Source organism: Aptenodytes forsteri, unplaced genomic scaffold (assembly GCF_000699145.1).
Source record: "Aptenodytes forsteri isolate BGI_AS27 unplaced genomic scaffold, ASM69914v1 Scaffold185, whole genome shotgun sequence".
NCBI classification, from domain to species: domain Eukaryota; kingdom Metazoa; phylum Chordata; class Aves; order Sphenisciformes; family Spheniscidae; genus Aptenodytes; species Aptenodytes forsteri.
In genome coordinates this window covers 1653864-1675298 of record NW_008796214.1, presented here as the reverse complement: position 1 = coordinate 1675298, position 21435 = coordinate 1653864, and the positions used below count along the sequence as shown (strand labels likewise).

The 21435-nt window shown below is 45.2% G+C and overlaps 3 protein-coding genes across 4 annotated transcripts in view; 1 reads left to right on the top strand and 2 right to left on the bottom strand.

Annotated features, from left to right (window-relative positions):
- Nucleotides 1–1475, top strand: GPR75 (G protein-coupled receptor 75; the record flags this gene model as incomplete). Its single annotated transcript, XM_009288478.1, is given in 2 exon segments — nucleotides 1–739; nucleotides 742–1475. Coding segments are annotated over 2 exon segments (1473 nt in total), but the record flags the coding sequence as incomplete, so codon positions are not given.
- Nucleotides 1476–7589: 6114 nt separating this feature from the next.
- On the bottom strand, nucleotides 7590–10265 carry LOC103906523 (toll-like receptor 2). The gene has a single exon (XM_009288440.1). It carries the CDS (start codon nucleotides 10263–10265, stop codon nucleotides 7641–7643), a length of 2625 nt encoding a protein of 874 aa, XP_009286715.1. The 3' UTR covers nucleotides 7590–7640.
- A 6793-nt stretch (nucleotides 10266–17058) lies between these two features.
- ERLEC1 (endoplasmic reticulum lectin 1) overlaps nucleotides 17059–21435 on the bottom strand; it is a 14389-nt gene continuing 10012 nt past the window's right edge. Inside the window, exons 7-13 of one of the 2 annotated variants that reach the window (XM_009288438.2) lie at nucleotides 20438–20567; nucleotides 19844–20011; nucleotides 19114–19173; nucleotides 18509–18633; nucleotides 18023–18100; nucleotides 17747–17822; nucleotides 17059–17361 (exon numbers count right to left, since the gene is read on the bottom strand). In XM_009288438.2, the coding sequence (XP_009286713.1) occupies nucleotides 17290–17361; nucleotides 17747–17822; nucleotides 18023–18100; nucleotides 18509–18633; nucleotides 19114–19173; nucleotides 19844–20011; nucleotides 20438–20567 (709 nt within the window). In that variant the 3' untranslated portion in view covers nucleotides 17059–17289. The remainder of the gene's footprint in view (nucleotides 17362–17746; nucleotides 17823–18022; nucleotides 18101–18508; nucleotides 18634–19113; nucleotides 19174–19843; nucleotides 20012–20437; nucleotides 20568–21435) is intronic. The other variant, XM_009288439.2, reaches the window with a different exon arrangement.

Sequence of the window (21435 nt, the reverse complement as noted above, 5' to 3'; positions counted from 1 at the left end):
TTGCTGGCCCTGGTCTTCTGTCTGGGCTCCTACGGCAACCTCATCGTCCTCCTGTCCTTCTTCGACCCGGCCTTCAGGAAATTCAGGACCAACTTCGACTTCATGATCCTCAACCTCTCCTTCTGCGACCTCTTCATCTGCGGGGTGGCCGCCCCCATGTTCGCCTTCGTCCTCTTCTTTGACACGGCCCGAGGTGTCCCGGCCGCCTTCTGCTTCACCTTCCACCTCACCAGCTCCGGCTTCATCATCATGTCACTCAAGACGGTGGCGGTCATCGCCCTGCACCGGCTGCGCATGGTGCTGGGGAAGCAGCCGCACCGCGCTGCTTCCTTCCCCTGCACCCTCCTCCTCACCCTGCTCCTGTGGGCCACCAGCTTCACCCTGGCTACCCTGGCCACGCTGAAAACCCATGGCTCCCACCTCTGCCTGCCCATGTCCAGCTTCGCCAGCGGCGAGGGGAAGATCATCCTCTACCTCTATGTCACCGACTTCATCTGCTGCGTGGCCGTGGTGTCCGTCTCCTATGTCATGATTGCCCAGGCCCTGCGGAGGAATGCCCAGGTGAGGAAGTGCCCGCCCGTGGCGGCCGTGGACACCTCCAGACCACAGCCTTTCGTGGGGCCCCCGGCCACCGGGGCTGGGGAGGGCGTGCAGAGCACCGTGCCCGCCTTGTACAGGAACCAGAGCTACAGCAAGCCGCAGCACATCCAGACGCACGGCTACACCAAGCACCTCGGCCAGCCGCCGGCGTGCGGCTCCAGCTGGTGTCGGCAGTCAACCTGTCCACGGCCAAAGACTCCAGGGCGGTGGTGACCTGCGTCGTCATCGTGCTTTCTGTCTTGGTTTGCTGTCTGCCCCTGGGCATCTCTTTGGTGCAGGACATGCTGTCCAGCAGCGGTGGCTTCGTTCTCTACCAGTTCGAGCTGTGTGGGTTTACCCTCATTTTTTTCAAATCTGGATTAAATCCTTTTATATATTCCCGCAACAGTGCCGGACTTCGGAGACGAGTCCTCTGGTGCCTGCAGTACGTAGCCCTTGTCTTTTTCTGCTGCAAGCAGAAGACAAGGCTTCGGGCCGTGGGCAAAGGCAGCCTGGAAGTCAACAGGAACAAGTCATCCCACCACGAGACCAATTCAGCATACATGTTGTCTCCAAAACCTCAGAAAAAGTTTGTGGACCAAGCCTGCGGCCCTAGTCACTCCAAGGAAAGCGTGCTGAGTCCCAAGGCTTCTGTCGGGCATCAGCACTATGCACAGAGCAGCTCGACCCCCATGAACACCCGAATCGAGCCCTATTACAGTATCTATAACAGCAGCCCTTCCCAGGAAGTGAGCACCCCCAATAGCTTACAGCCGGTAAACTCAGCTTTCGGGTTTGCCAAATCCTACATTGCCATGCATTATCACACCACCAACGACTTGGTGCGAGACTATGACAGTGCTTCGACTAAGCAGATACCAGTGCCCTCGGTGTAACCTTAGGAAAGGGTGTGGATCTAGTGAGTCCCCTTCTTTGCCTTTGTTAATGATGATTCTGAACTCAATGATATGATACTGCTGCCGATTAAGAAAAACGCCGCTAATGTTAATATCCAGCTATTTGCCTTTGAAGTGAATACTGGGATATTACTTCCGTGACGCTTTCTTGAATTTCTGCGGCAAGTCAAAAAGGGCAGTATTTTAGATTTGTGTTTGGAATTGTTACATGGGGGTGGTTTTGTTACTAAATTTTACTGATGGACAAGTGAAAAAAAAAAAAGCACTATAAGTATGTGATTTGTTACGTCACGAGGCAGAATATCTCGGAGAACAATCTGAGGCTGCGCCAGAAGTATTACCTCTTAAATTGCATACTTGCCGTATTTTCAAGAAGGAAGAATTGGGAGGATGCTTGGTATTACGATACTTAAATTCAAACTTTTCCCACTGCAGAAGGTTGGAAGAATCGGTGGTATTTTATTGTAGCAAGTGTCAGTAATAACAAAAGTCCTTTCTATTCACAGGGTGAAATCCTGGCTCCGTTGAAGTAAATGGCAAAATTTCCATGAACTTCAACTGAAGTTTAGGATTTCAGTCTCAGCTTCCTAAAGCAGGACAAGGCATTTTATAAACAGCATTATATTGCCACCGGGGAAGGACTTTTGAGAAGTGTTGTGGCACTGTAATAAACCTCTGAAGTGCATATGTGTATATTAATTTCCTCTGTACATTTATTTTAAGGATCAGTGGTGGCGTTATGTATCCCAAAATAATATATTTGGAGAAGTATTTTATATCTGATAGAAATAACCGTGCAATACCTAATTATAGGTTTTACTTGAGGATGAAGATGAATATTGCAATATTATAGTACTGATACACTATTAGTAATGCAGTCACCTCTGGAACTTTCTAATTCGTAAACTGTTACGCAAGGAGTAGTGTTACTGGTTGCTTTTTTTGTGTATGAGTTTGTATAAAAGCGGGAATTGGGGGGGATTCGGCTGTGATATTCCTGACAGGTAGAACTGACAGCTATTAGCGTTTTTAAAAACAGAATGACCACGTAACAAGAAGACTACAAGTTTTTGAGGTTTTCTTAAGAAGTCTAACATCAGTTTGATTTAAAGATGAATAATCTGTCTACTTATAAACTTTATCTGTTGGTCTACACAGCGAGCAAATAACAGAAGTTAAATATTTTTTTATAAATCCGACCATTTGTGTTGTGTCACGTGTTGTGGGAATTCCTTACGAAACGGAATGATTTGGAGATATTTAAATTCCTGACAATGACCGCTTTAAGTGGCCGGATCTTTTCAAAACAAGCAATCACCTTTTCAACTTCTATGGACTTCAGCAGAGCCTTCATATCTCCGAAATAATCGTGCCACAGACTTTTGGTGCCTCATTGTAGGAAAATGCCACATCTTTAGCAAAATTACAGTGATGGAAAGATGATTTGTTATTTTAGAAACAAAAAACATTCACATGATTGCCATGTGTGAGTTGTTGTTGGTTTAGGCTATTTAACTAAACTATTTTCAAGATTTTCCTGGAAGACTATTACATTATGAACACTGTTCTTTGTTTAACACTCTGAATTTTAATTAATTTTGAATAATTCAAGACAGCTTTCTTGCAATAAAATGGATGTGAACAACTTTCTAATACAATGTAAAATTGAATTTATTTCCATAAGTCTTTTCTCCCTGCCCAGATTTTTCTCTATAAATGAATAACATGGTTCTTTCTAAAGTAATTATAAAAGATAACTGAAAGATCAGTCTTGTTTGGTTTTTCTGTCTTTGCATTTTGCTTTAGAACAAAGTGTACTAATTTGGAGGGGAAAAATACGTGGGATCCTGTCGTTTTGTCTCAAACTATACGTTCTTGGCAGCAGTTACAGTTTCAGATCGTAAGGAGTACAGGGCAGGACCCCGAAAGTGGTTGCAAGATGGGGTCCTGTATGTACCTCAAGGGAGTTGAAGATAGGCATTAGGGCTGGTTTTAACACTGACCACTTCTGGGGTTTGCTGCACGTATGTACGACTCCTGCTGTGCGTTTGGTTTGGATCACGTGAACTTCATCACATGATAGAAGGTTAAATCCCTCGCGCCTTCTTCGTAAAAGTAATGTGCATCGAGTATTCACGTGGGAGCAAAGCAAGAAGGGTACAGCTTTAGGACAGAAGGAGGTTTTATTGCCTCTACGTGATGTATTGTTAAGACAGAAGAACTGAAGTCCCTTTAAAGCACTTTGTATATTGCTCTTCTGTTAACCCCTGGTGCCAGTCGTATTCTTAATACAACCAATGTGTTTATAGTGTCAGATAGGAAAGTGCAACGCCTGTTAATCTGCAGTAGAATCAAAATCTGATTTAAGTTGTCAGTTGTGCTAAATAACTTTTGGGGGAGGCTTACGGCTGTAGTAAATAGAGATTGGATTTTGAAAATACGTAGGTACAATTTCTTTGAAGTGAATCGTAAACTGAAGTAATCAATTATCATATGATAAAAGAGTTGTTTTAGACTCTTCTGGAGTATAACTTTTCTTTTTTCCTTTAGCCCCCTTGTTGTATCAGAACCCTCTTCTGCTGAGCACAGAACCAGTAAAGCGTGACTGCGAGGATGAAAAAGCAGCAATCTAATTGAGAGGGGAAGCAACAGAGTGCTGGACGAAGGAGATGGAAAATGCATGTGAAGAGAGGAGAGGGGTAAGAGAGTAAGCAATAAAAGTCTGTGAATACTGAATGGTTTAGAAAAAGTAGGTCTGTAGTTAGTGCAGTCCGTAACACAAGAACAAGAAATCATCTCACGAATATGAAAGGCGGCAAATCCCAGACTCATAAGGTGCTGTGCTCTCCTTACTGCCTGCACCTACGCTGTGGACCTCATCGCTGCAGAACTGTTTAGAAAAAACGGGGGAGGCTTAACAGGTATTTCACGTGGGTAATACGAATATCGGGAGCCTGACGGTTAATGCCAACACGTTTTAGAACACATGTAAAATTTTATACTCCAGGAACTAAAGCAGTCTTTGGTTTCTGGGGTTAGGATGAACCCATCCTGGTGGAACAGGTTATCCAACGTATGTTTTCAGTGTGCTTTTCAGCTTCTTTTGAAGTTGCTGGTGTTGGCCGCTGTCATGGTATTTGGCCCGAGGGCTGTTTCTGCTTTATTATTGAAAGTCTGCGTTTGCGGTGTTAGGTGTATTGCTAACAGTTTGACCAGGGTATCTCATGAAATAAGGGGCAGCCTCAAGGGAGAGCATAGAGAAGCTGATTAGAAAAAGAGCTGATGAATTGCATGGGGCTGGTCTCACTAACAAGTGACTTCAGGTTGTTTACTTGGAACAAAAGTATTTGAAAGATTTTTATAATTCACAAGCTTTTTCAAGTCACAGGTCTTGCTTTATGGTGATAGAGTTGACTTTTTCAGCTCTTGGCCTGCAGTATTGGGTGTGGGGTTTTTTTTTTGTCCTTTACATATGAAAATTGAAAGCTCGTAATGCCAAATAACTTTAAATGATATCTACACAACCTCAAAAAGTTGCTAAAGAATGTTCAACAGTTGGGCACCACCTCAGAACTTTTTAGACTAGAGATTAGAGAGATTTCTGTAAGGCAGCGTATGGTTTTTTCCCAAGTCACAGAGCCAGTCTGCCTTAACAGTAAGGCTTTAACAAGCTGGGGAGAGCAAGGTGCAAAAATTGGACAGACGATAGTCAAGAAGGATCAGTGCCTAATAATTATGTGGTATCTTGTGGTATTTTATCGTATGTATGGTTTAGGTATATAATTTGTCACTTGTTAGGAAAGCTGTGAAAACTATCCCCCGTATAGTCTTCAGTACCCCTCCACCTGCAGCACAGGGAAAGTAAAGGGACTTCTGAACCGCCAGGGCTGTGCTTACCCGCACCATTATCTCTCTTCACCTTCTTCCACGAGGCAGCGAAGCAGGGCTAGAGAGAGCAACGTGAGATGTTCACGATGGAAACGGAGAGAAGCGGGGTGGTATGATATCTTAAAATGGTAGAACAGTCTTGCAGGGGTTAAGGTGGAGTCCTATGGGCATTTTCTAGGTTGGCCTTCTGTCTGTTTTGAATGTTTGTTTAGTTGGGTTTTTTTTAAGTATTTAAGAGGAGTGTATTTGCACCGATGCCACAGGTGGATGGAGCATTACATAAATGGTCCTGCCACCGAGCGCTGGTAAGGAATTTTGCTCGTGCTGCACATAGCAGGAAAAAAGGTCCCAGCTCTCTCTCTCACCAGCTCACTGGCTGCCAGGCTGACAGCAAGTTAAAGAACAGGGAAATAATTCTGTTTTTCACGACAGTCGGCGTACATGACTCCTCACGCTTCTCGGGGAAGGGTGAGTTTGCACAGAGTACAGAGATCTCTCTCCGTAAATGGAGATGTTAGAGCAGGGTAAGTCCTACTCCGCATCTCATAATTTGCACTGGTGGAAAACTGGAGAATCGGCACTGTGGGACGAAGGGGAAGGAGGCAATTTCAAAGCACTTCTGGGGTTTGTGAGCACTGGTTCTGTCCTGCGGTGCAATTGATGCAGATTTCTTTGATTTGAATAGCAGTTTGGTTATTGTCAACTTCAAGCACTGCGCTTCATGGATGTACCAAGTACAGTATCCTTAAGTTTAATCAGTACTGGCAAATTGACTTTAAAATGTCATTTATTACGTGCTAATAAGTGCTGACAACAGGTCAGCGTCAATTCCTATTTAAAATGGGTTTATGTTTAGTATTAGAAAAACGCTTTCATTCGTTACAAAAGCTGTCCCTGAACCATGGTTCCAAGAGTCAAACGTGCTACGTGCTGCAACGTGGGGTTTTTCCTTTTTACTAGGAAGCAGCACAAGGAGGGCGAAAACCACGTACTGCTCCAGCTGGATCTTTTCCTTTTCAAAGTACGTTGCGGAAGAGCTGCTGTATTTGCTGATGTCTCTTTGTTTTACGTTTCCCCTTTTGGCAGCAAATAGGATGGTATTGGTCTTACTTTGTCACAGCAGAGCTAATTCCCTTTCAGAGTATGTGTTTCAAATGTGCTGTCCCCTCTGTTGTACATTGACGTTCTGCATTCCTGGGTCTGTGGTCTTCTGCTGCTAGAGTCATTTGGGTTTGCTCATCTTGTGAGCGAGTCCGGATTGTGCTACGTTAAATGATTTGTTCTCACCTGGTATTTATTTAGTGTCACAGTCTGTGGATTTTTCTTGAAAGTGGATGTTAGATCAGCTGAATTTTTTTCTTTTTTTCCAAATACAATAAATAAAATTATTACGTAGCATTAGGTGATGACAAGGACTATGCAGAGGGAGCACTGAATTCATTTGAAATGGGTCAGGCTGCTTGTGTCAAGCGAAACTTTCCTAAGTCTAAATAATATTTTACAGAACTTTCTTGCTTATTCTTCAGAGGTTTGTGATAACAGCATTCAAATAAAGCCCAGACCAAATATTTAACAGTAGAGACTGGCATGCTCAGCTGGCTCTTTTTTGATTGTCTGGTTGTATACGTTAAACTGTAATTATAAAAGGTTTTAAGGTCTGATCTCTTCCACCAGTTACTTAAACCAAACGATGCAGCAGTGTGGATTTGCAATTGCATCTCTCGGATGGCTGCATTGAGTCAGTCTTTAATCTTTTCTCGCTGAACCACAGAAGGAAAGTGATACCAGTGTAGTGTCACGGTTTGTGTCTGTCTTACACGTACACACTCTGTGTTCCCATCTTAAGCTGTACTAGAACCGAGAATCTGAACTACAACTTTACCTTCAAATGACATCGCTTTTCATTATTTCTGCAATAATCTCAAAAAGACGGTTAGGACATGCAGTGTGACTCGAGCTGTTCTTCCTTTCAGGTGACATCCACAGCATTTTAAGAAATGCTGGAAATAGCTGAAGAAAATCAAGCACCCGGGAAGAAAAGGCTGTTCATCAGCGCTCGGGTCTCAGCCCTTTGGATAACGGGTTCTTCCGTCAGATGGGGTAACGCGCATGCTACAAACCCCCTCGTAACCTCTCCTGGGACTGATCCGAGACAAACCCCCATTGCAACACAGCAGCCTTTGCAGGAGGTAAACACAGAAACGCTTTTATTTGACCGCAGACTTGCCAGGCACAACCTTTACACGTTCTTGTATCTCATTCCATCTCATACATATCCCGGGCGGATCCATTTTCTGCTCTCACAAGAGGTTCGTTGGTTGTTTTTAAGACAGCTGCTAGCTGATGCCAGAACACTTTCTGTTTGTGTTCCTCAGGGCTCCACTTTAAGTAGGTTTTTCTTTTCAGCAATTTCCTGAGTTTGCTGAACTTCTGCGGCACGCTGTTGGGCGGGAGGTCTTCCAGCACAATCATGATGAGGGAATCCTGATTCTCATTCAGGACCCGATGTTCAGCAAAATACAGTTCATACTGACACCAGCAGCTGTTTACAAAACTGGGAGAGAGAACAAAAAGGACTTTATGGCTGTTCTCTATGCAGTAAAAAATGTTACCAAGTACAGGATGCCCCGGTTTGAAATCCCTCTCGTGGTAACATATCTTGAATCCGTCAGTTTCCAGTTTTTCCAGCAGATTCTCTTTCGTCCAGTTTGCATCTTGTTCGCTGTACGAAACGAAGGCATCAAAGAGCTTCTCTTCTGGCCTCTTCTCGTACTGCTTCCTCTTTGCCATACACCAGTACCAACCCATTCGCACGTACCACAGCCCATCGAACCGCCAGCATAAGCCTGTTAACAGAAAAACAACCAGGATGGCAGCGCAAGCTGTAATAGCCATCTGGATGCCCAGGGAGCAGCGCAGAAGCGTGAGGTTACTGCTCTCCACCAGCGAGCCCCTTCTGTCTGGTGGGAAGCTGCACCTGAGATTTCCTTTGCCGTTTATCTGCAAATGTGGGTTGTGGATATACGTGTTCACAAACCAGTACAAGTCACAGTTACAAAAAAAATGTTTACCTTGAACAGTCAAAACGCTCAAACTCGTTAACTGGCCAAAAGTGTCCTCCACTATGGTAGTAATGGCGTTGTCACTAATGTCTAACTCGACCAGAGAACCTGGGAGAGCGCCACGCTGTAGAAAGGAGATCTTATTCCCTGATAAATTAAAATATTTCAGCGTTGGAAGAGATTTCCCAAAGTGATCAGGGAGTTCTGAAATCAGGTTGTGACTACTGTCCAGATTAGCAAGCGCAGAAAGGTGGCTGGTGGGTTCCAGTCTGGTGATTAGGTTTCCAGAAACATTAAGATATTTGAGTTTCTCCAGGGCGTCAGTTAATGACAACGTGTTCAACTTATTTTTACTAATATCACATTTTGTTAAAGTCAATGGGAAATACTCAGGATGCATATCCACAATTTTGTTATTTTGAATACTAAATATTGTTAAGTTGGAGACGGATTTAAAATTAGGGGGTATTATTTTAATATCGCTGTTGCTTATGTCGAGGTGCTTCAGGGAGGTGGGTAAGTCAGGAAGCACAGAAATCCGGTTGCTGCTGAGATCCAAAAATAATAATTCTTCCACTGTGTCAGCAAACCATTCTGGCAGTTCTACAATGGAGCAGTTGGACATTTTCAGGCGTTTTACTTTCTTCGGAAGGCTTTTGATGGGTGTACCAGCCTGGTTTCTGACAAATGAAATGGCATTAATACGTACAGTTCCGGGGGGAAACTTTGGAACTGCATTAGTGATTTCTGGACGTACAGTATATATGAAGTGATTTCCTTGAACATACATGTTTTCTAAGTTAAACATTTTTTTAGCAAAATTTTGGGGTATTTGACTTATGTTTGTGAAAGACAAATCGATTACCTTGATGGTTGAAGGGAGACACAGCGTATCCAAGCTGTTTATGGGATTGTTGCTAATATTTAAAAACAAAAGCTTGCTGAATGGGAAGCTACAGATCGCCTCGGCGTCCAGAGCGTTAATTGTTAATTTGTTGTAACTGGCATCGATGGACTGCACATTTTTCATTGGCAAAAACAGGACGAACAGCGATAGAAGATCCATTTCCAGGTCACTGTGACTAATGTCAAGCTCCAAAATACTGTCCAGCTGAGCCTGGCAGAGATCCGGATCCAGTTTTAATGTCAGCTCTTCCTCAGAGAGTTTGCTGTTTGACAGGTCGAGTATCCCATTTATTGGTGCTCCGCAGAAATTAGGCCTTAACGTGGCTGTTGGAGAGACGGTTACATTCTTCTCTGCTCTTCGAAGAAGATTCTCTGTGCTTCGTCTGAGCCTCAGATTGACATTTTGCGGGACAGATGGACCTCCCGAATGTGGCAGCTCCTCGATGGATGCAGAAGGCTCCAGAGCAGCCTCTGGTGATCCGTCAAAATACCTACAAAGCTGTAAAGACCCTGAGGCTTCGCTAGTGGGTAAGAGCTTCAGGTGGGGCGGAAGACCCGATACAAGAAGTTTCTTAGCATTAAATGATAAATTCACGGAAACAAGGCTGAGCAGCCTCTCAAACGCACCAGGTTCAATGTCCTTAATCTGATTGTAGGAAAGGTCTAAAACTTCCAGCGTGTCAAAGCCTTCCAAGTCTCTCTTGGTTATTTTTTCAATTACGTTATGTGAGAAATTGAGAGCTCTTGCCGTTTTTGGAGCTTGTGCTTCTGATACAGAAGAGAGGTTTAAATAAGAATAGTTATAAAACGGGAAGGCATAGGCTGTAGGTGTTCTCGGAGTTAGGAATCCATTTGCTCTACTGAATAAGAAAGAAATGAAGTAGAAATGAAGGCTTCCAGTAAGGATCCTCATCCTGGAGAAAAGAAATGTAAAATCCATCATTATAATATGCTCTGTGTTAATGAATACCCTTGGAAAAAATAATCCTAGTTCACTCGCAAGTACAGAAACTGTTTCATTAGTTGTATCTATGAATCCCTTTTCATCTACATAAAAAATACATCTTGCTTCATTATTATTTGCGAGAGGCAATGCTAAAAGATGGTGTCGGAGGACGATTTGAGGGAGCGCGCTATTCATTTCAGGTCGTTGTAGATGTAGTCTGAATGATTTTTTTAAATATTTTTTTTTATTCCCTTCCCCCCCACCCCGGGCAGGTAGCGAGCAGCCTTGGCAATAGCATCTTTCCGCTGCATAATCTGAAATGCACTTTTGTAACCGCTGCTTGGGACTCGGGTTTTACATCTCTCGTCCTGGCGCCCAACAACCAGGTAAGTCTGACCCGTCCCAAACCTGTTCAGCCACTTAAGTAGCGTCTTCAAGAGTACCGTGGCAGGGAGCTCCATGTAACTGTGTGATCACCTATCTTCTTGTGATCCCATCCCCTTGGTGGTTTGCTCTCTGCCAGGAATTTACCAGTGGCCATTTATTTAGCCTTACCTGTCGGAGTAAGGAAAAGACTAAGTTTGCTTTGAAGTACAATTTCAGAGGCTTGTATGAGGCAGCCTGCACCAGGAGAGGTCACTGCCTGCGTATCGTTCATCTTTGGAGACTTCCCATTGCTCTGTAGCGTCACTGCCCAGCTCCTCTCCTGCCCCGGGTCCGTCTGTCACTAGTTTCCTGACACCTATGGTCCATGTCTTGTATTTATTACCCGAAAACGCGGGTGCAGACCTCCAGGTGAGCAACCTGGTGTTATCATAGTCCCCTTTGCCACCCACCAGACTTGGACCATCAAGTTTAACTGAAGAGAAGGGACCCCAACGACTTTCCAGCTCTGTCCCCTGGGCTCTCCGCTGCCAGCAGGACCCCACCACCAGACCACCCCGCATCCCTAACTCGCGCCTCGCACCGAGCAGGAATAACCTGCAGCCGGGAGCTGCTGCACCACAGAGGTAAGCAAGCCCCCAGGGCGTTAAAAGCATTGCAGATTTAAGGCTGGAAGACAGCGAACAGCTCCCTCGTACTTCCAGCGACCCTCCGCGTCCCTCTTACCCCGCTTTTTACCTGCTCTCCCGGGCACTGCTCCCCTGCCGGTACCTGCTGCCGCCGCTGCCGCCACCGCCTTTTGTAGTGCCGGGAGCGGGGTGTGTGCTGGGACGCCCCCGGGAACGGGCCGGCCCCGCTCCCCTTCGCGAGGCTGGCAGAGGAGGCTTGCGCCGGAGATGCTTCTCCCTGGTGAAATCTGTAAAGTTTTCCCCATCGTGCCGGTACCAGCAACTGCTCAGCCCATTGCTGAGGGGAAAATAGAAGGTGGAAGTTGCTTGTTTTAACGCTTAGACGCTGTGGACGGTGTCGTCCCAAGATATCTGCTGGCTTCGCTCCTGCCTGAGCCTCGCAGGGAAGGTCTGGAAGCACCAGGCGTGACCACGGGGTTTTAAAACTGATTTACTCCCGTAAAGTGATTTGTTGTGGGGTGTGTTTCCTAAGATGGGGAGGGTTTCGTATTGGGCGCTCTCATGTGTGAATACGAGGTCTTGCGCGCCAGAAGTGCTCCTGCAAAGTGAGCAATCGTACCTTTTGCGCACTTTAACTAGGAGGAAAAAAAAAAACCAGGAGATTTTCTCAGTGTTTGTAGTGCTGCCTCAAAAGATGTGCTCTTTGTTTGCAGCTAGTTTGATTCGGGCTGCCAACAGAAGGGAAGTCAACAGATTGCACAAGGCGTAGAGCTCTGTCTTCTGCTCTGCTTTTTCTGCTACTGATTCCCCCCCTGCCTTTCCTCCCTGCCAGTGACTGGAAACTCTTGGGGTAGCCCAGAGGCTCCCCTGTCCAGTCCCAGGGGGCTGGAAAACCCCAGGGTTGGTTGTGCTCCCTTTCTAGTCTGACTGGGCACTTTCCTGCCCGGCAGGTTCTGGGAATTGCCCTGAAGTCATCCATTCTTCAGACAGATCCTAACTTGCTTTAGTAGAAGAGACAGGAAATTAAGAGCGTTTTGGACATGTCAGGAAAGATTCTTGCTCCTGCTTTCAACTTGGGGTGACCCCCTGCAGACAGCCATTTCTCCCCAATGAGTCTTCCTTCATCTAAATACAGCTCTGCTGCTCTTGAAACTCGGTCTGCAGTTCCCTCTTTGGGAAGGTGGAGCAGCTATATTCGAGCACAGGGCCCATCGGCTGGCTGCGAGAGTAGGTCACGGTTGGAAGTGACAAAGTGAAAAAGAATACTTTTCGGTACAAGAATGGTTATTCTACCGACACGCTGTGCTGGCATTATTCTAACGTGTGTTTCATCCAGCACGTGTTCTGTGTATTCATTTATGCTCCTTTTTTTTTTTTTTTTTTGAAGGCAACCTCTTATTTTGGGGGTTGTGGAGGCAGAGCAGCAGACGAGAAAGGCCTGTGTGAGTGAGTAGGGAAAGTACACACAACGCGGCTGAGAGCAGAACCAAGGCAGGGTCGTGGTTCCCCACAGGGACTCAATAAAGAGATTTAATTCCTGAGACAGGTCTTCTTCCACATGTTCACTGTCTCTCTGCAGGGGATGTTTTTTTGTGCTGGAAATGTAATTTAAGGGAGGAGAGCTGAGCCTGTGCAAGACCTGCTCAAATCCAGAGAGGATGAGCACCAGCCTTCAGGAGACCAGACCTCGAAAGAGCTTCTCTTATTAAGGTGGGCTTAAGATTTGGGTGCTGCATTAAAACTGTAAGTCGTATCTGTATAGCTATACAAATAAGATATTTATGACCAGGAAATGCACTCGTCTGCCTCCGCGCAGGGAGAGGGAAGAACGCCCCGCATTTCTTTACCGCTTGAGGAAATCTTTCCGAGGTGATTGTCTTATTTCGCCCCTTTAGCTAAGTGAAACTTCCCGGGGACTGTCTCGCCTCGCACATCGAGCCAGTGACTCCTCTCAGCCGTGTCTATCAGCTGTGCTAGATGTCTTACATAAATATTCTCTCTGCTTTTTGATCCAGTCTTGCAGCTAATTAATAATTTGTGAGTTTAAGTGACAGTTAAAAATTAGCTCTAGAATGGGCCCCTGTTGTCTGAAGTCTAACGGCCGCTATATTTGAGCGGTGTCTTTGAGTGGAAATGCAAAGAAAGACATAGCAATAATGACATGACTTCTATAGAAACTTCTGATTTCATTTTCTGATATTCCATCAGCAGGTCTTGGCAAGGAGTGAGCGCCGCCGTCCTTACACGGGTTTGGGTTGTGTGGGAGGAGCCCACAAGTGAGTTTTAAGCATTCCTGTGCAGGTAAGTCGGGGGGGTTTGTTAAGCGCTTGTTACTGATGTTTGTTCCTTCTGTGTGGGTAAATCCTGTGCTTTGGGATCTAAACCAGCTCGTTCTTTGAACTCTTCTCATAGGAGTAAGTATCGAGGTGGCACGTTTCACTTTCCCAAATCTACTTTCCTTTGATGTAATTCCCTTTGACTAATTGCAGATGGTATCAGTACCGTTGCTGCAAATTTGCTGTCTGCCATTCACATTATTTTCCACGTTGCCGGTTCTTAAATGAGCGTGGAAACAGCTATACCTCTCAGGCTGAGAAGCAAACCTGCATAACATCTCAGGCATAAATCTAAGCAGAGCAGCACAGAAACCTGCATCCCTCTGATTCTGCTTTGTGCTTTCCGCATGCCAGAAGAGGCTTGGTTTTCCCCATTTTTGGTTGGTTCCTGCACCTCAGGGCTTGTCTGGGAGAGGGTCGAAGCAGCAAGTTACTCTCAATTGCGCATTTCTTTTAGATTCAAATGTGTTAGAACATAAAATTATGTTGGAATTAATTATTTCTAGCAGTATCAACTCGTGGTCTGTCGTGCCCTGTGGGTTTTTTGCGTGCATCTTCCCTGCTCCCCTCACCCCCGGCTCGGTGGTTCTCTCCCGAATCAGCTGATGGTCGGGGAGAGATGGGAGAGGGCGGGAGAGAAAAGCACGTGCTTTATCTTTGTGGATTTGTATGCTCGCGGGTAGTTCAGACGCAGGGTGGGAACATCTGCGAGCATGTTGCTTCCTGTGCAAGGGGAAGCAGAGGCTGAGGAATATGGAGAACTGGGTACAGAAGTCATGGGTTTGGCAACAGTGTGGTTTGCTCATAAAATGGTGAAAGTTGGCATTAGCGGCGCATTGAGGTGCTGTGGCTGCTTAGTCAAAGAGGTTGTGCTTCCCCATCGCGCTGGGGACTTCCCTTCTCTGCGGGGAAGTGAAATCCTTTACATCCTGCAAAATAACTGCTCTTATTTTTTCCTCTGATCTAATTACCACAACTGAGGGGTGTGCCAGAAGGTTTAGCGTGTTGTGGTTTCTCTTCCCTTTGATATGACCTAGCCTGATGGATGCTGAGGAGGTCCGACACCGTCCCGACCAGTGCTGCGTGTCTGCATTCTGCTGTGGGGCACCGTGGCACATGCGTCCACGTCAAACCCGGGGCTGGAGCTCTCGGTGCTTGAGAGCTCGGCGCAGCGCTGAGACTGTGTCTATACTGCCTTTCCCGAGAGCAGCCAAGCAGATACGGGGCAGCCTCCATTCAAAGTAAAACCGTCGCAAGGGTTTGCACAAATCTAATACTTCCACCTACTGCCAGAGCCTTAATGAGAGGATTCAGCCAGCCCATTGCAAAGACAGATTAGGTTAGCTGAGGCTCAACATGGTTTTATCTCTTCTTACTGTACGTTGACTTGGGATGCGTCTCCGCTGCCGTGGACCTGAGCGAGTGACGCCTCTGGCAGTCCAGAGCTGGGATTAAGGCAGCTGAGGGGTAACAGTGCAGCTGGAGGAGCTGCTGCCGAAACGCTCATCCGAAGCTGGGCAGACAGCAAGGTGGGGAGCCCTCCCTAGAGCTTTGCAGATTGTGCAACAAGTTGCTTGCATGTGGCCAAAGACAAACTTGGGTCAATATGGGGCCCAGATTCATACCAGACGCTTAATGAGAAGGTGGGGCCAGTTGACTGTTCAGGCAAGTCAAAGAACTTCAGGGAAACAAAGATGTAAAGTCAGGAGGACGCTGCTTTTCATGTCTTCTTTTCTAAAACCTCCTGGCTAAAGAAAGGATTAAAACTTAAGCAACTTTTTGCTTATTTATCTAATGCTTCACGAGAAGATTGGGGGCAGAAAAATCTGGGTAGAAGACTCTCTTCCAGGGGGAAAAAAACCCCTCTAAGTAGAAGACTCTCTTCCCCCTTTTCCAGTTTCCTCTGTCACACCGTTAAGCCATCAGAAATAAGGATATGATCAGGAGCAATGACTTTGAATTTAAATGTTGTATCACGCTGCTGCTGCTGTTTTGGTTTTCTTCTACTCTATGAGACAATAAAATGGGTTCTTACATCGCAACAGTCTAGCGGTTTAACTTGGTATTTTGGGTAGTATTCAACTAGTCATATGCCAAATGGTTGGCGGATTTCCGTCTGCCGTCAGTTATGAAATTCCTGTACCTTGCACAATAGCTTTAGAAAAGAGGAAACGCAGTGGCCTTACGTATGTGGCCAACACACCGAACGTTCACCGTTGCTACAGCCCCAGACGCTGCCCAGCTTTTGCCCCTTCCAGCACACGCATCGTTACAGACCTCACACCGTGCTCTCAAGCTCACTGTGGTGGAACTTAACTAAGAGCGAGCCATCAGTAAGCTTTCTCAGCTGTGAACTCGCTCTCTCTGGACTTCTTCCGCTGCACGCTCGGCACAGGGCCGGTGCTGGCTCTGCGACTGAAGGACGCACGCGTAATCTTGTCTTGTGATTTGGAGTCATTCACCCACAAAACAAGCGGTCGACATCACACCTGGTAAAAGCACTGAAATCGCTTTCTGCCAGCCCCACGCTGTTCTCCCCCGGGGAAGGGAATCCTTGAGGGTGGGGTGGGTGTTGGCTACAAGCCAGCGGTTTGCCAACTTTTTTCCTTACCTATTTAAAAACTGCTATTTTAGAAGTATAATGGAAATCTACTCGAGATACTGCTGTCAAGTAGTATTTCGGTTACCTTCTAGGAACGTATATTGCCAGCAGACTAAACCTTCATCTGCTTGCACCAAAAATCTTACTTGCAAGGTAGGCACGCTCCCAGAGAACGGGCCTCCATCCTGGTACTGTCCATCCAGAGGCAGGTGGAGGTGCTGAGTCTTTGTCACCGAAAAGGAAACCCCTCGGGCACACATACAGCACGCACCGCTGACTACAGACAAGTGGGAGTCTAGGGGGCTAGCTCATATTGACAGCTCCGCCACAAAAAATGCCGGCGGTGGATCGCCGGTATCATACCTTAGCATCCGTAGAAGTGAAACAGCAAATATGACTGATGTCACTAAGAACGTTCAGCAAAATAGATTGAGATGAACCCTACAGTGTGGATATTAAAAAAAAAAAAAAAAAGTCCTGGAAAGCAGCCCAGGCTGGGGGAAGAAACAGCAGTTGAAGGGTGTAAGGTAACAGGAGGGAGGAGTGTGGTATTAATACAGTTCCAAGCAATCAAACTGAGGTAACAGCTGTGTTTGGACAAAGTAAGTTACGGCGGTAGAATGATTTAGTGTTGTAGCAGCTGCTGAAGACTCCTGAGCAAGAAGCGTTGGTTTCATGTTTTCATTCTGCTGGCAGCTGAGCTCCTCCCGCGAAGCTGGACCTTGTTTATTTTGCCTTGTAAAAGTTGGTAATTTATACCTTAACGATGACGACGATGATTGTAGAACGTGTCGCACGCAAGTCAAACAGGAAGTGCAAGACAAGATTTTAATCATTAAAAGTTTATCGATAACCTCTTATATACACATAGTTATACACAAAGTGGTTCACGAGTCCCTCATCTCATAGAATTCTGCTGGTGAGGTTGGTCGGCTGAAAGCTTCTCTCTGCCGTCGTCATCTCACAGACGGGATGTTAATGTGGGAAACGCCAGCGGGGTTGTTGACAGGTACGGCTTGCGTCGTGGGCTTCACTGGTCGTTAGCCGGGCACTGAAAGGAGCCCATACTCATCTGCGGTGTCCAGAATTTTACAGATGACTGGAGACTCCACCTTGAACGTTAAGAGATCAAAACATTAAAGACTGTGAAATCATTGGTAAACTCGTCCAAGAGGTTGCAACAGAGATCGTGAGACTGAGGACAGCAGACTGCAAGAGGCGCAGTACTGGAGCATCGCTCTGTAAAATTTAGTAAGTGCTTTCTACTTTTGGGTATGACCTCCGTAGCTTATTGACAGCGTAACGACTGTAATTAAGCAAACGCAAACAAGTACTGCTTTTTGTTCCGCTAGCAGCTAGGCATACGGGCTGAGGTACACCACAGGAACCCTTTGTGAAGAGTCACTGGAAGGAAGGGGCCATTTTAAACACACACCTGGAGACGTCCTCTACTAGGTGGCACCTGATCTTAGGGAATTCAAGTATGTCTTTACATACCCCAAGGATGTATTGGCAAGAATGAGGCTCTAACATGTATATGGTCACAGCGTGAGGGGAATCAGATTTTTTACATCTGAAAACAGAAGAGAAATGTTGTAGTGTTTAGCATGTAACAAGCACAAAACTAAGACGTGTATTTCCCTAGTATCTACAGCATTTTTGCTAAGCTAACAGTCATTGCGTTCCGAGCTTTATGGAGACAACAGAGGCTTTCCCCTCTGACATAGGAAGCAGAGGCGCAAAACATCAGTTTACTAAAAAAAGTTAACTTACTTCAATTTCACAGTCACCTGCCTTGGCTTGTCTGTTAAGTCGCAAACATCTCCATTTCCATAGAAATGAGACACCATCCTGCCACAAAAGATTGGAATGAAAAAGTTTGGACATATTAAACACAATTCTTAAGCACACAGCTAACCTGTGTGACAGAGCATCTCATCATCCTTCAAATATTTAACTCAAGTACAAAACAAAGTAGTAACGTGCTGTATTTCAGTTACTGCAAGAGTTGTTCACTACTGGAAGATTTTTCCCTGCATCATATCCGAAGCGTTGAATTACCTTCTCTGATGTTGCATGTTGATTTGGGGTGTGTGTGTGGAATAAATCTACACGCACTGCTCTTGACAGCTTCTTGTATCTATTCGTAAACGGAATATTCACGCGCTGCAGAAGCGGGCCCTGGCATTTATTCGTCTCTACCGCAAGTATGAGACCAGTTCAGGAACAGAGTAGTCATCATGGTGACTGTAACCGTACCTAACTGTCTGTGTGCCGTCTTCTCTAAGATAGTAGGTCCTAGCAGCATTCTTCCTGGACCATTCAATGTGTTCCTCCTTGCTCCAGGTACCCACAACCACGGAAGTCTTGCCACTTTCCTTATCCTAAAAAAGGAAAAGCTGACCATTACACCTGTAGTACACGATGAGCAGCGAGGATATTTTAATGACGTGGAGAATGTCATTTCTCGAGCAAGTCTGCTGCCCTCAACATAACACGTTCTTGCATTTGGGACAAACTATGCCTGATCTTGTATTAGGGCCAAGAGTCAAGCTGATGCTCTCCTCAGAACAGCCACCCAGGCGGTGTTTTGATGACCAGAAGAGCATTCCCACAACAAACCCCACGTTTTTTCAGCTTTGATTATCGCCGTGCTCCACCTGACACGGTACCTACATCCCCCTGCATAAACTTAGGCAGCACTCGGAGGATTTCTTTTCTGAAATCCAACTTCTTAAACCCAGGATGTTGATCGGCCAAGAAAAGGATACTTCCTTCTTCAAATTGTAGACAGATCCTCTAACCCTTTTTCCCCCCACACCCACAGCCATCTAGTGGCAGAACATAAAACTATTTAAACATACCTCATGATACTGATGAACGTATTTGCCATAGCAGAATTCGTACTTCCACCAACCAACACCCTAGGGAGAGGTATAATCTCGGCGTTAAAACAAAACAAAACCCCCCAACCAAACAAAACGCCCCAAAACAACCAGATCCATTTCCCTCCAGACCCTAAACCACTGGCTAGTTTAGCTGTAAAACTCCGCACCTATTAATAAGATATGCTGATTCAAGGCTTGCACTGAGAGAGAATCTCTTACTAGACAAACTGACGTAGGTAAGGGATGGAATAAATGAGTTTAAGCAAAGACTCTTGGAAGAGCCACAGAGGACTAAATTCCTTGAACTATTTGTATACCCTCTATTCACCTTTTAAATAAATCCTTTCTTCTTTCAAAGACAGGGAAAACTTCAGATGACTTTTGTCTGCTGGATGGTCTCTCAGTAAGTTTTATCAGATTTTTTTTTTTCTTCTTCTCGTTAACAAAATTAGCACTGAACAATTCTCATGATCTACTTTCATCTCACAGTCTGCTCAAACAAACCAAATTTCAGCAGAAAGGTTAAAGGCACCTTTCTGGCGTAGACTTTGGTGTATGAGCCCTCCCCGTACCAAGGCAGGGAAAGGCAACTGTTATGTGTGTAACAATGCAGCTATCGGAGTTCATGGAAAAACTAAACAGATACATAAACCAGTACGTGCAATTAAGGAGTAGCTATTTCGTTATGCACAGCTTTATTTCTCACCCCATGGAAGCAGTAGGAACCACTAAGAAATTCCTTTATAAGCTGATCATCAGTCAACTTGGAGATGTGGGTTGTTCCCACAGTTAAGAGTTGATGGCTTCCAACAGCAACAGGCTTATGAATGGAAGAAAATTTCTCTTCTTTTGTTGAGTGCATTTCTTCCTGAAACTAAAGTACACACAAATACACCCATTTATATTTCCTATGTCCCTTGCAAAGTCTTATAAATTATATGAAGTTACTTAATACTAAGTGAAGTAGGCGGTGGGGGAAAAGTTATGAAAGCATTTTGTCATTGTTTTCACCGTCTTCAGCATAGCCGAAAAAAAAAAAGATCGCAAGTCAAAAACTTAACACGTTTGTAAACTGTAGGCTACGAAGGCCACAGAAGTTTTAAATTAGTAGCCCAAACTTACTTGCTTTGTTCTCCTTCCAAGTAAGGTAAGTTACGGATGATTTCAACAAGCTTAAAGACCGTTTGAAAGACTGACGTGGTCTTACAAAGTTGGGTAAGAGAACTTATTCCACGGAGCTGAGAGTTGTATGTGTTACAAAATGGAAAATAAGTATTTTTTCTATTTAAAGAAGTCCTACCTCCTTAACCCTTCTAAAAGGCATCTTCATCATTTCTTGCTGTTTCTCCAGCTGTTCCAGATTATGGGGTTTAAGCGGGGATCCTGGCAGAGACTGGCAAAAGATGTCGTTCACAGGGGAAGCCCTGAACCTGTCCAAACAAGTTAGCAATACGTCACTTACTACGCCTTAAAGACATGCTTTTTTTTTTTATGGCTGTACATTTCTGCCTGAGCCGGGCTGAGGCGCGTATTTTATTTCCTTGTACTTGCACCACCTCAGCCAAAGCTACACTGTTTAATTGAGGTAAATACGCTTTTTGCCCAGCATAGTCTCACTCCTAACGCTGCCAGGCAACTGGCAATGCAATCTAACCCCTCTTCGACAAAAGGAAAAAGTTGCATATTAAAAGGCAAACTGCATTGTACGTGAACCAGGAATGTAGTGTCAAGGCTCCGCAAAGCTCTCTCAGAAGCTAGGAAACAGCAAAGGTTAAACTTGATAGATGCCGTTCCTATATAATTAAAATAATACATTCTTACATTATCCGACGCGTATGGCTTTTCATACTGCATATACACCCATTATTCCTTTATCACTCTCTTCACGAGCTATGACTGCAAAGAGCAGCTTATTTCAGGAAAGAAAAGGCAAAAAGATGAAGCAGAGTTAACACGGCTTTCTCCTTAGTTTACCCAAATGAAGGCCTCATTACAACGCCAAATAAGCCTTAACAGAAAATAGTACAGGAAAGCGAACATCAAAATGGAAATCATACTGTGTTGTGGTTTAACCCGGCAGGCAGCTGAACACCACACAGCCGTCCGCTCACTGCCCCCCCACGCAGTGGGATGGGGGAAAGAATCGGGGGGAAAAAGTAAAATTCGTGGGTTGAGATAAAGACAGTTTAATAGGACAGAAAAGGAAGGGAAAATAATCATAATAATGATGATGATTAAAGAACATACAAAACAAGTGATGCACAATGCAATTGCTCACCACCCGCCGACCGATGCCCA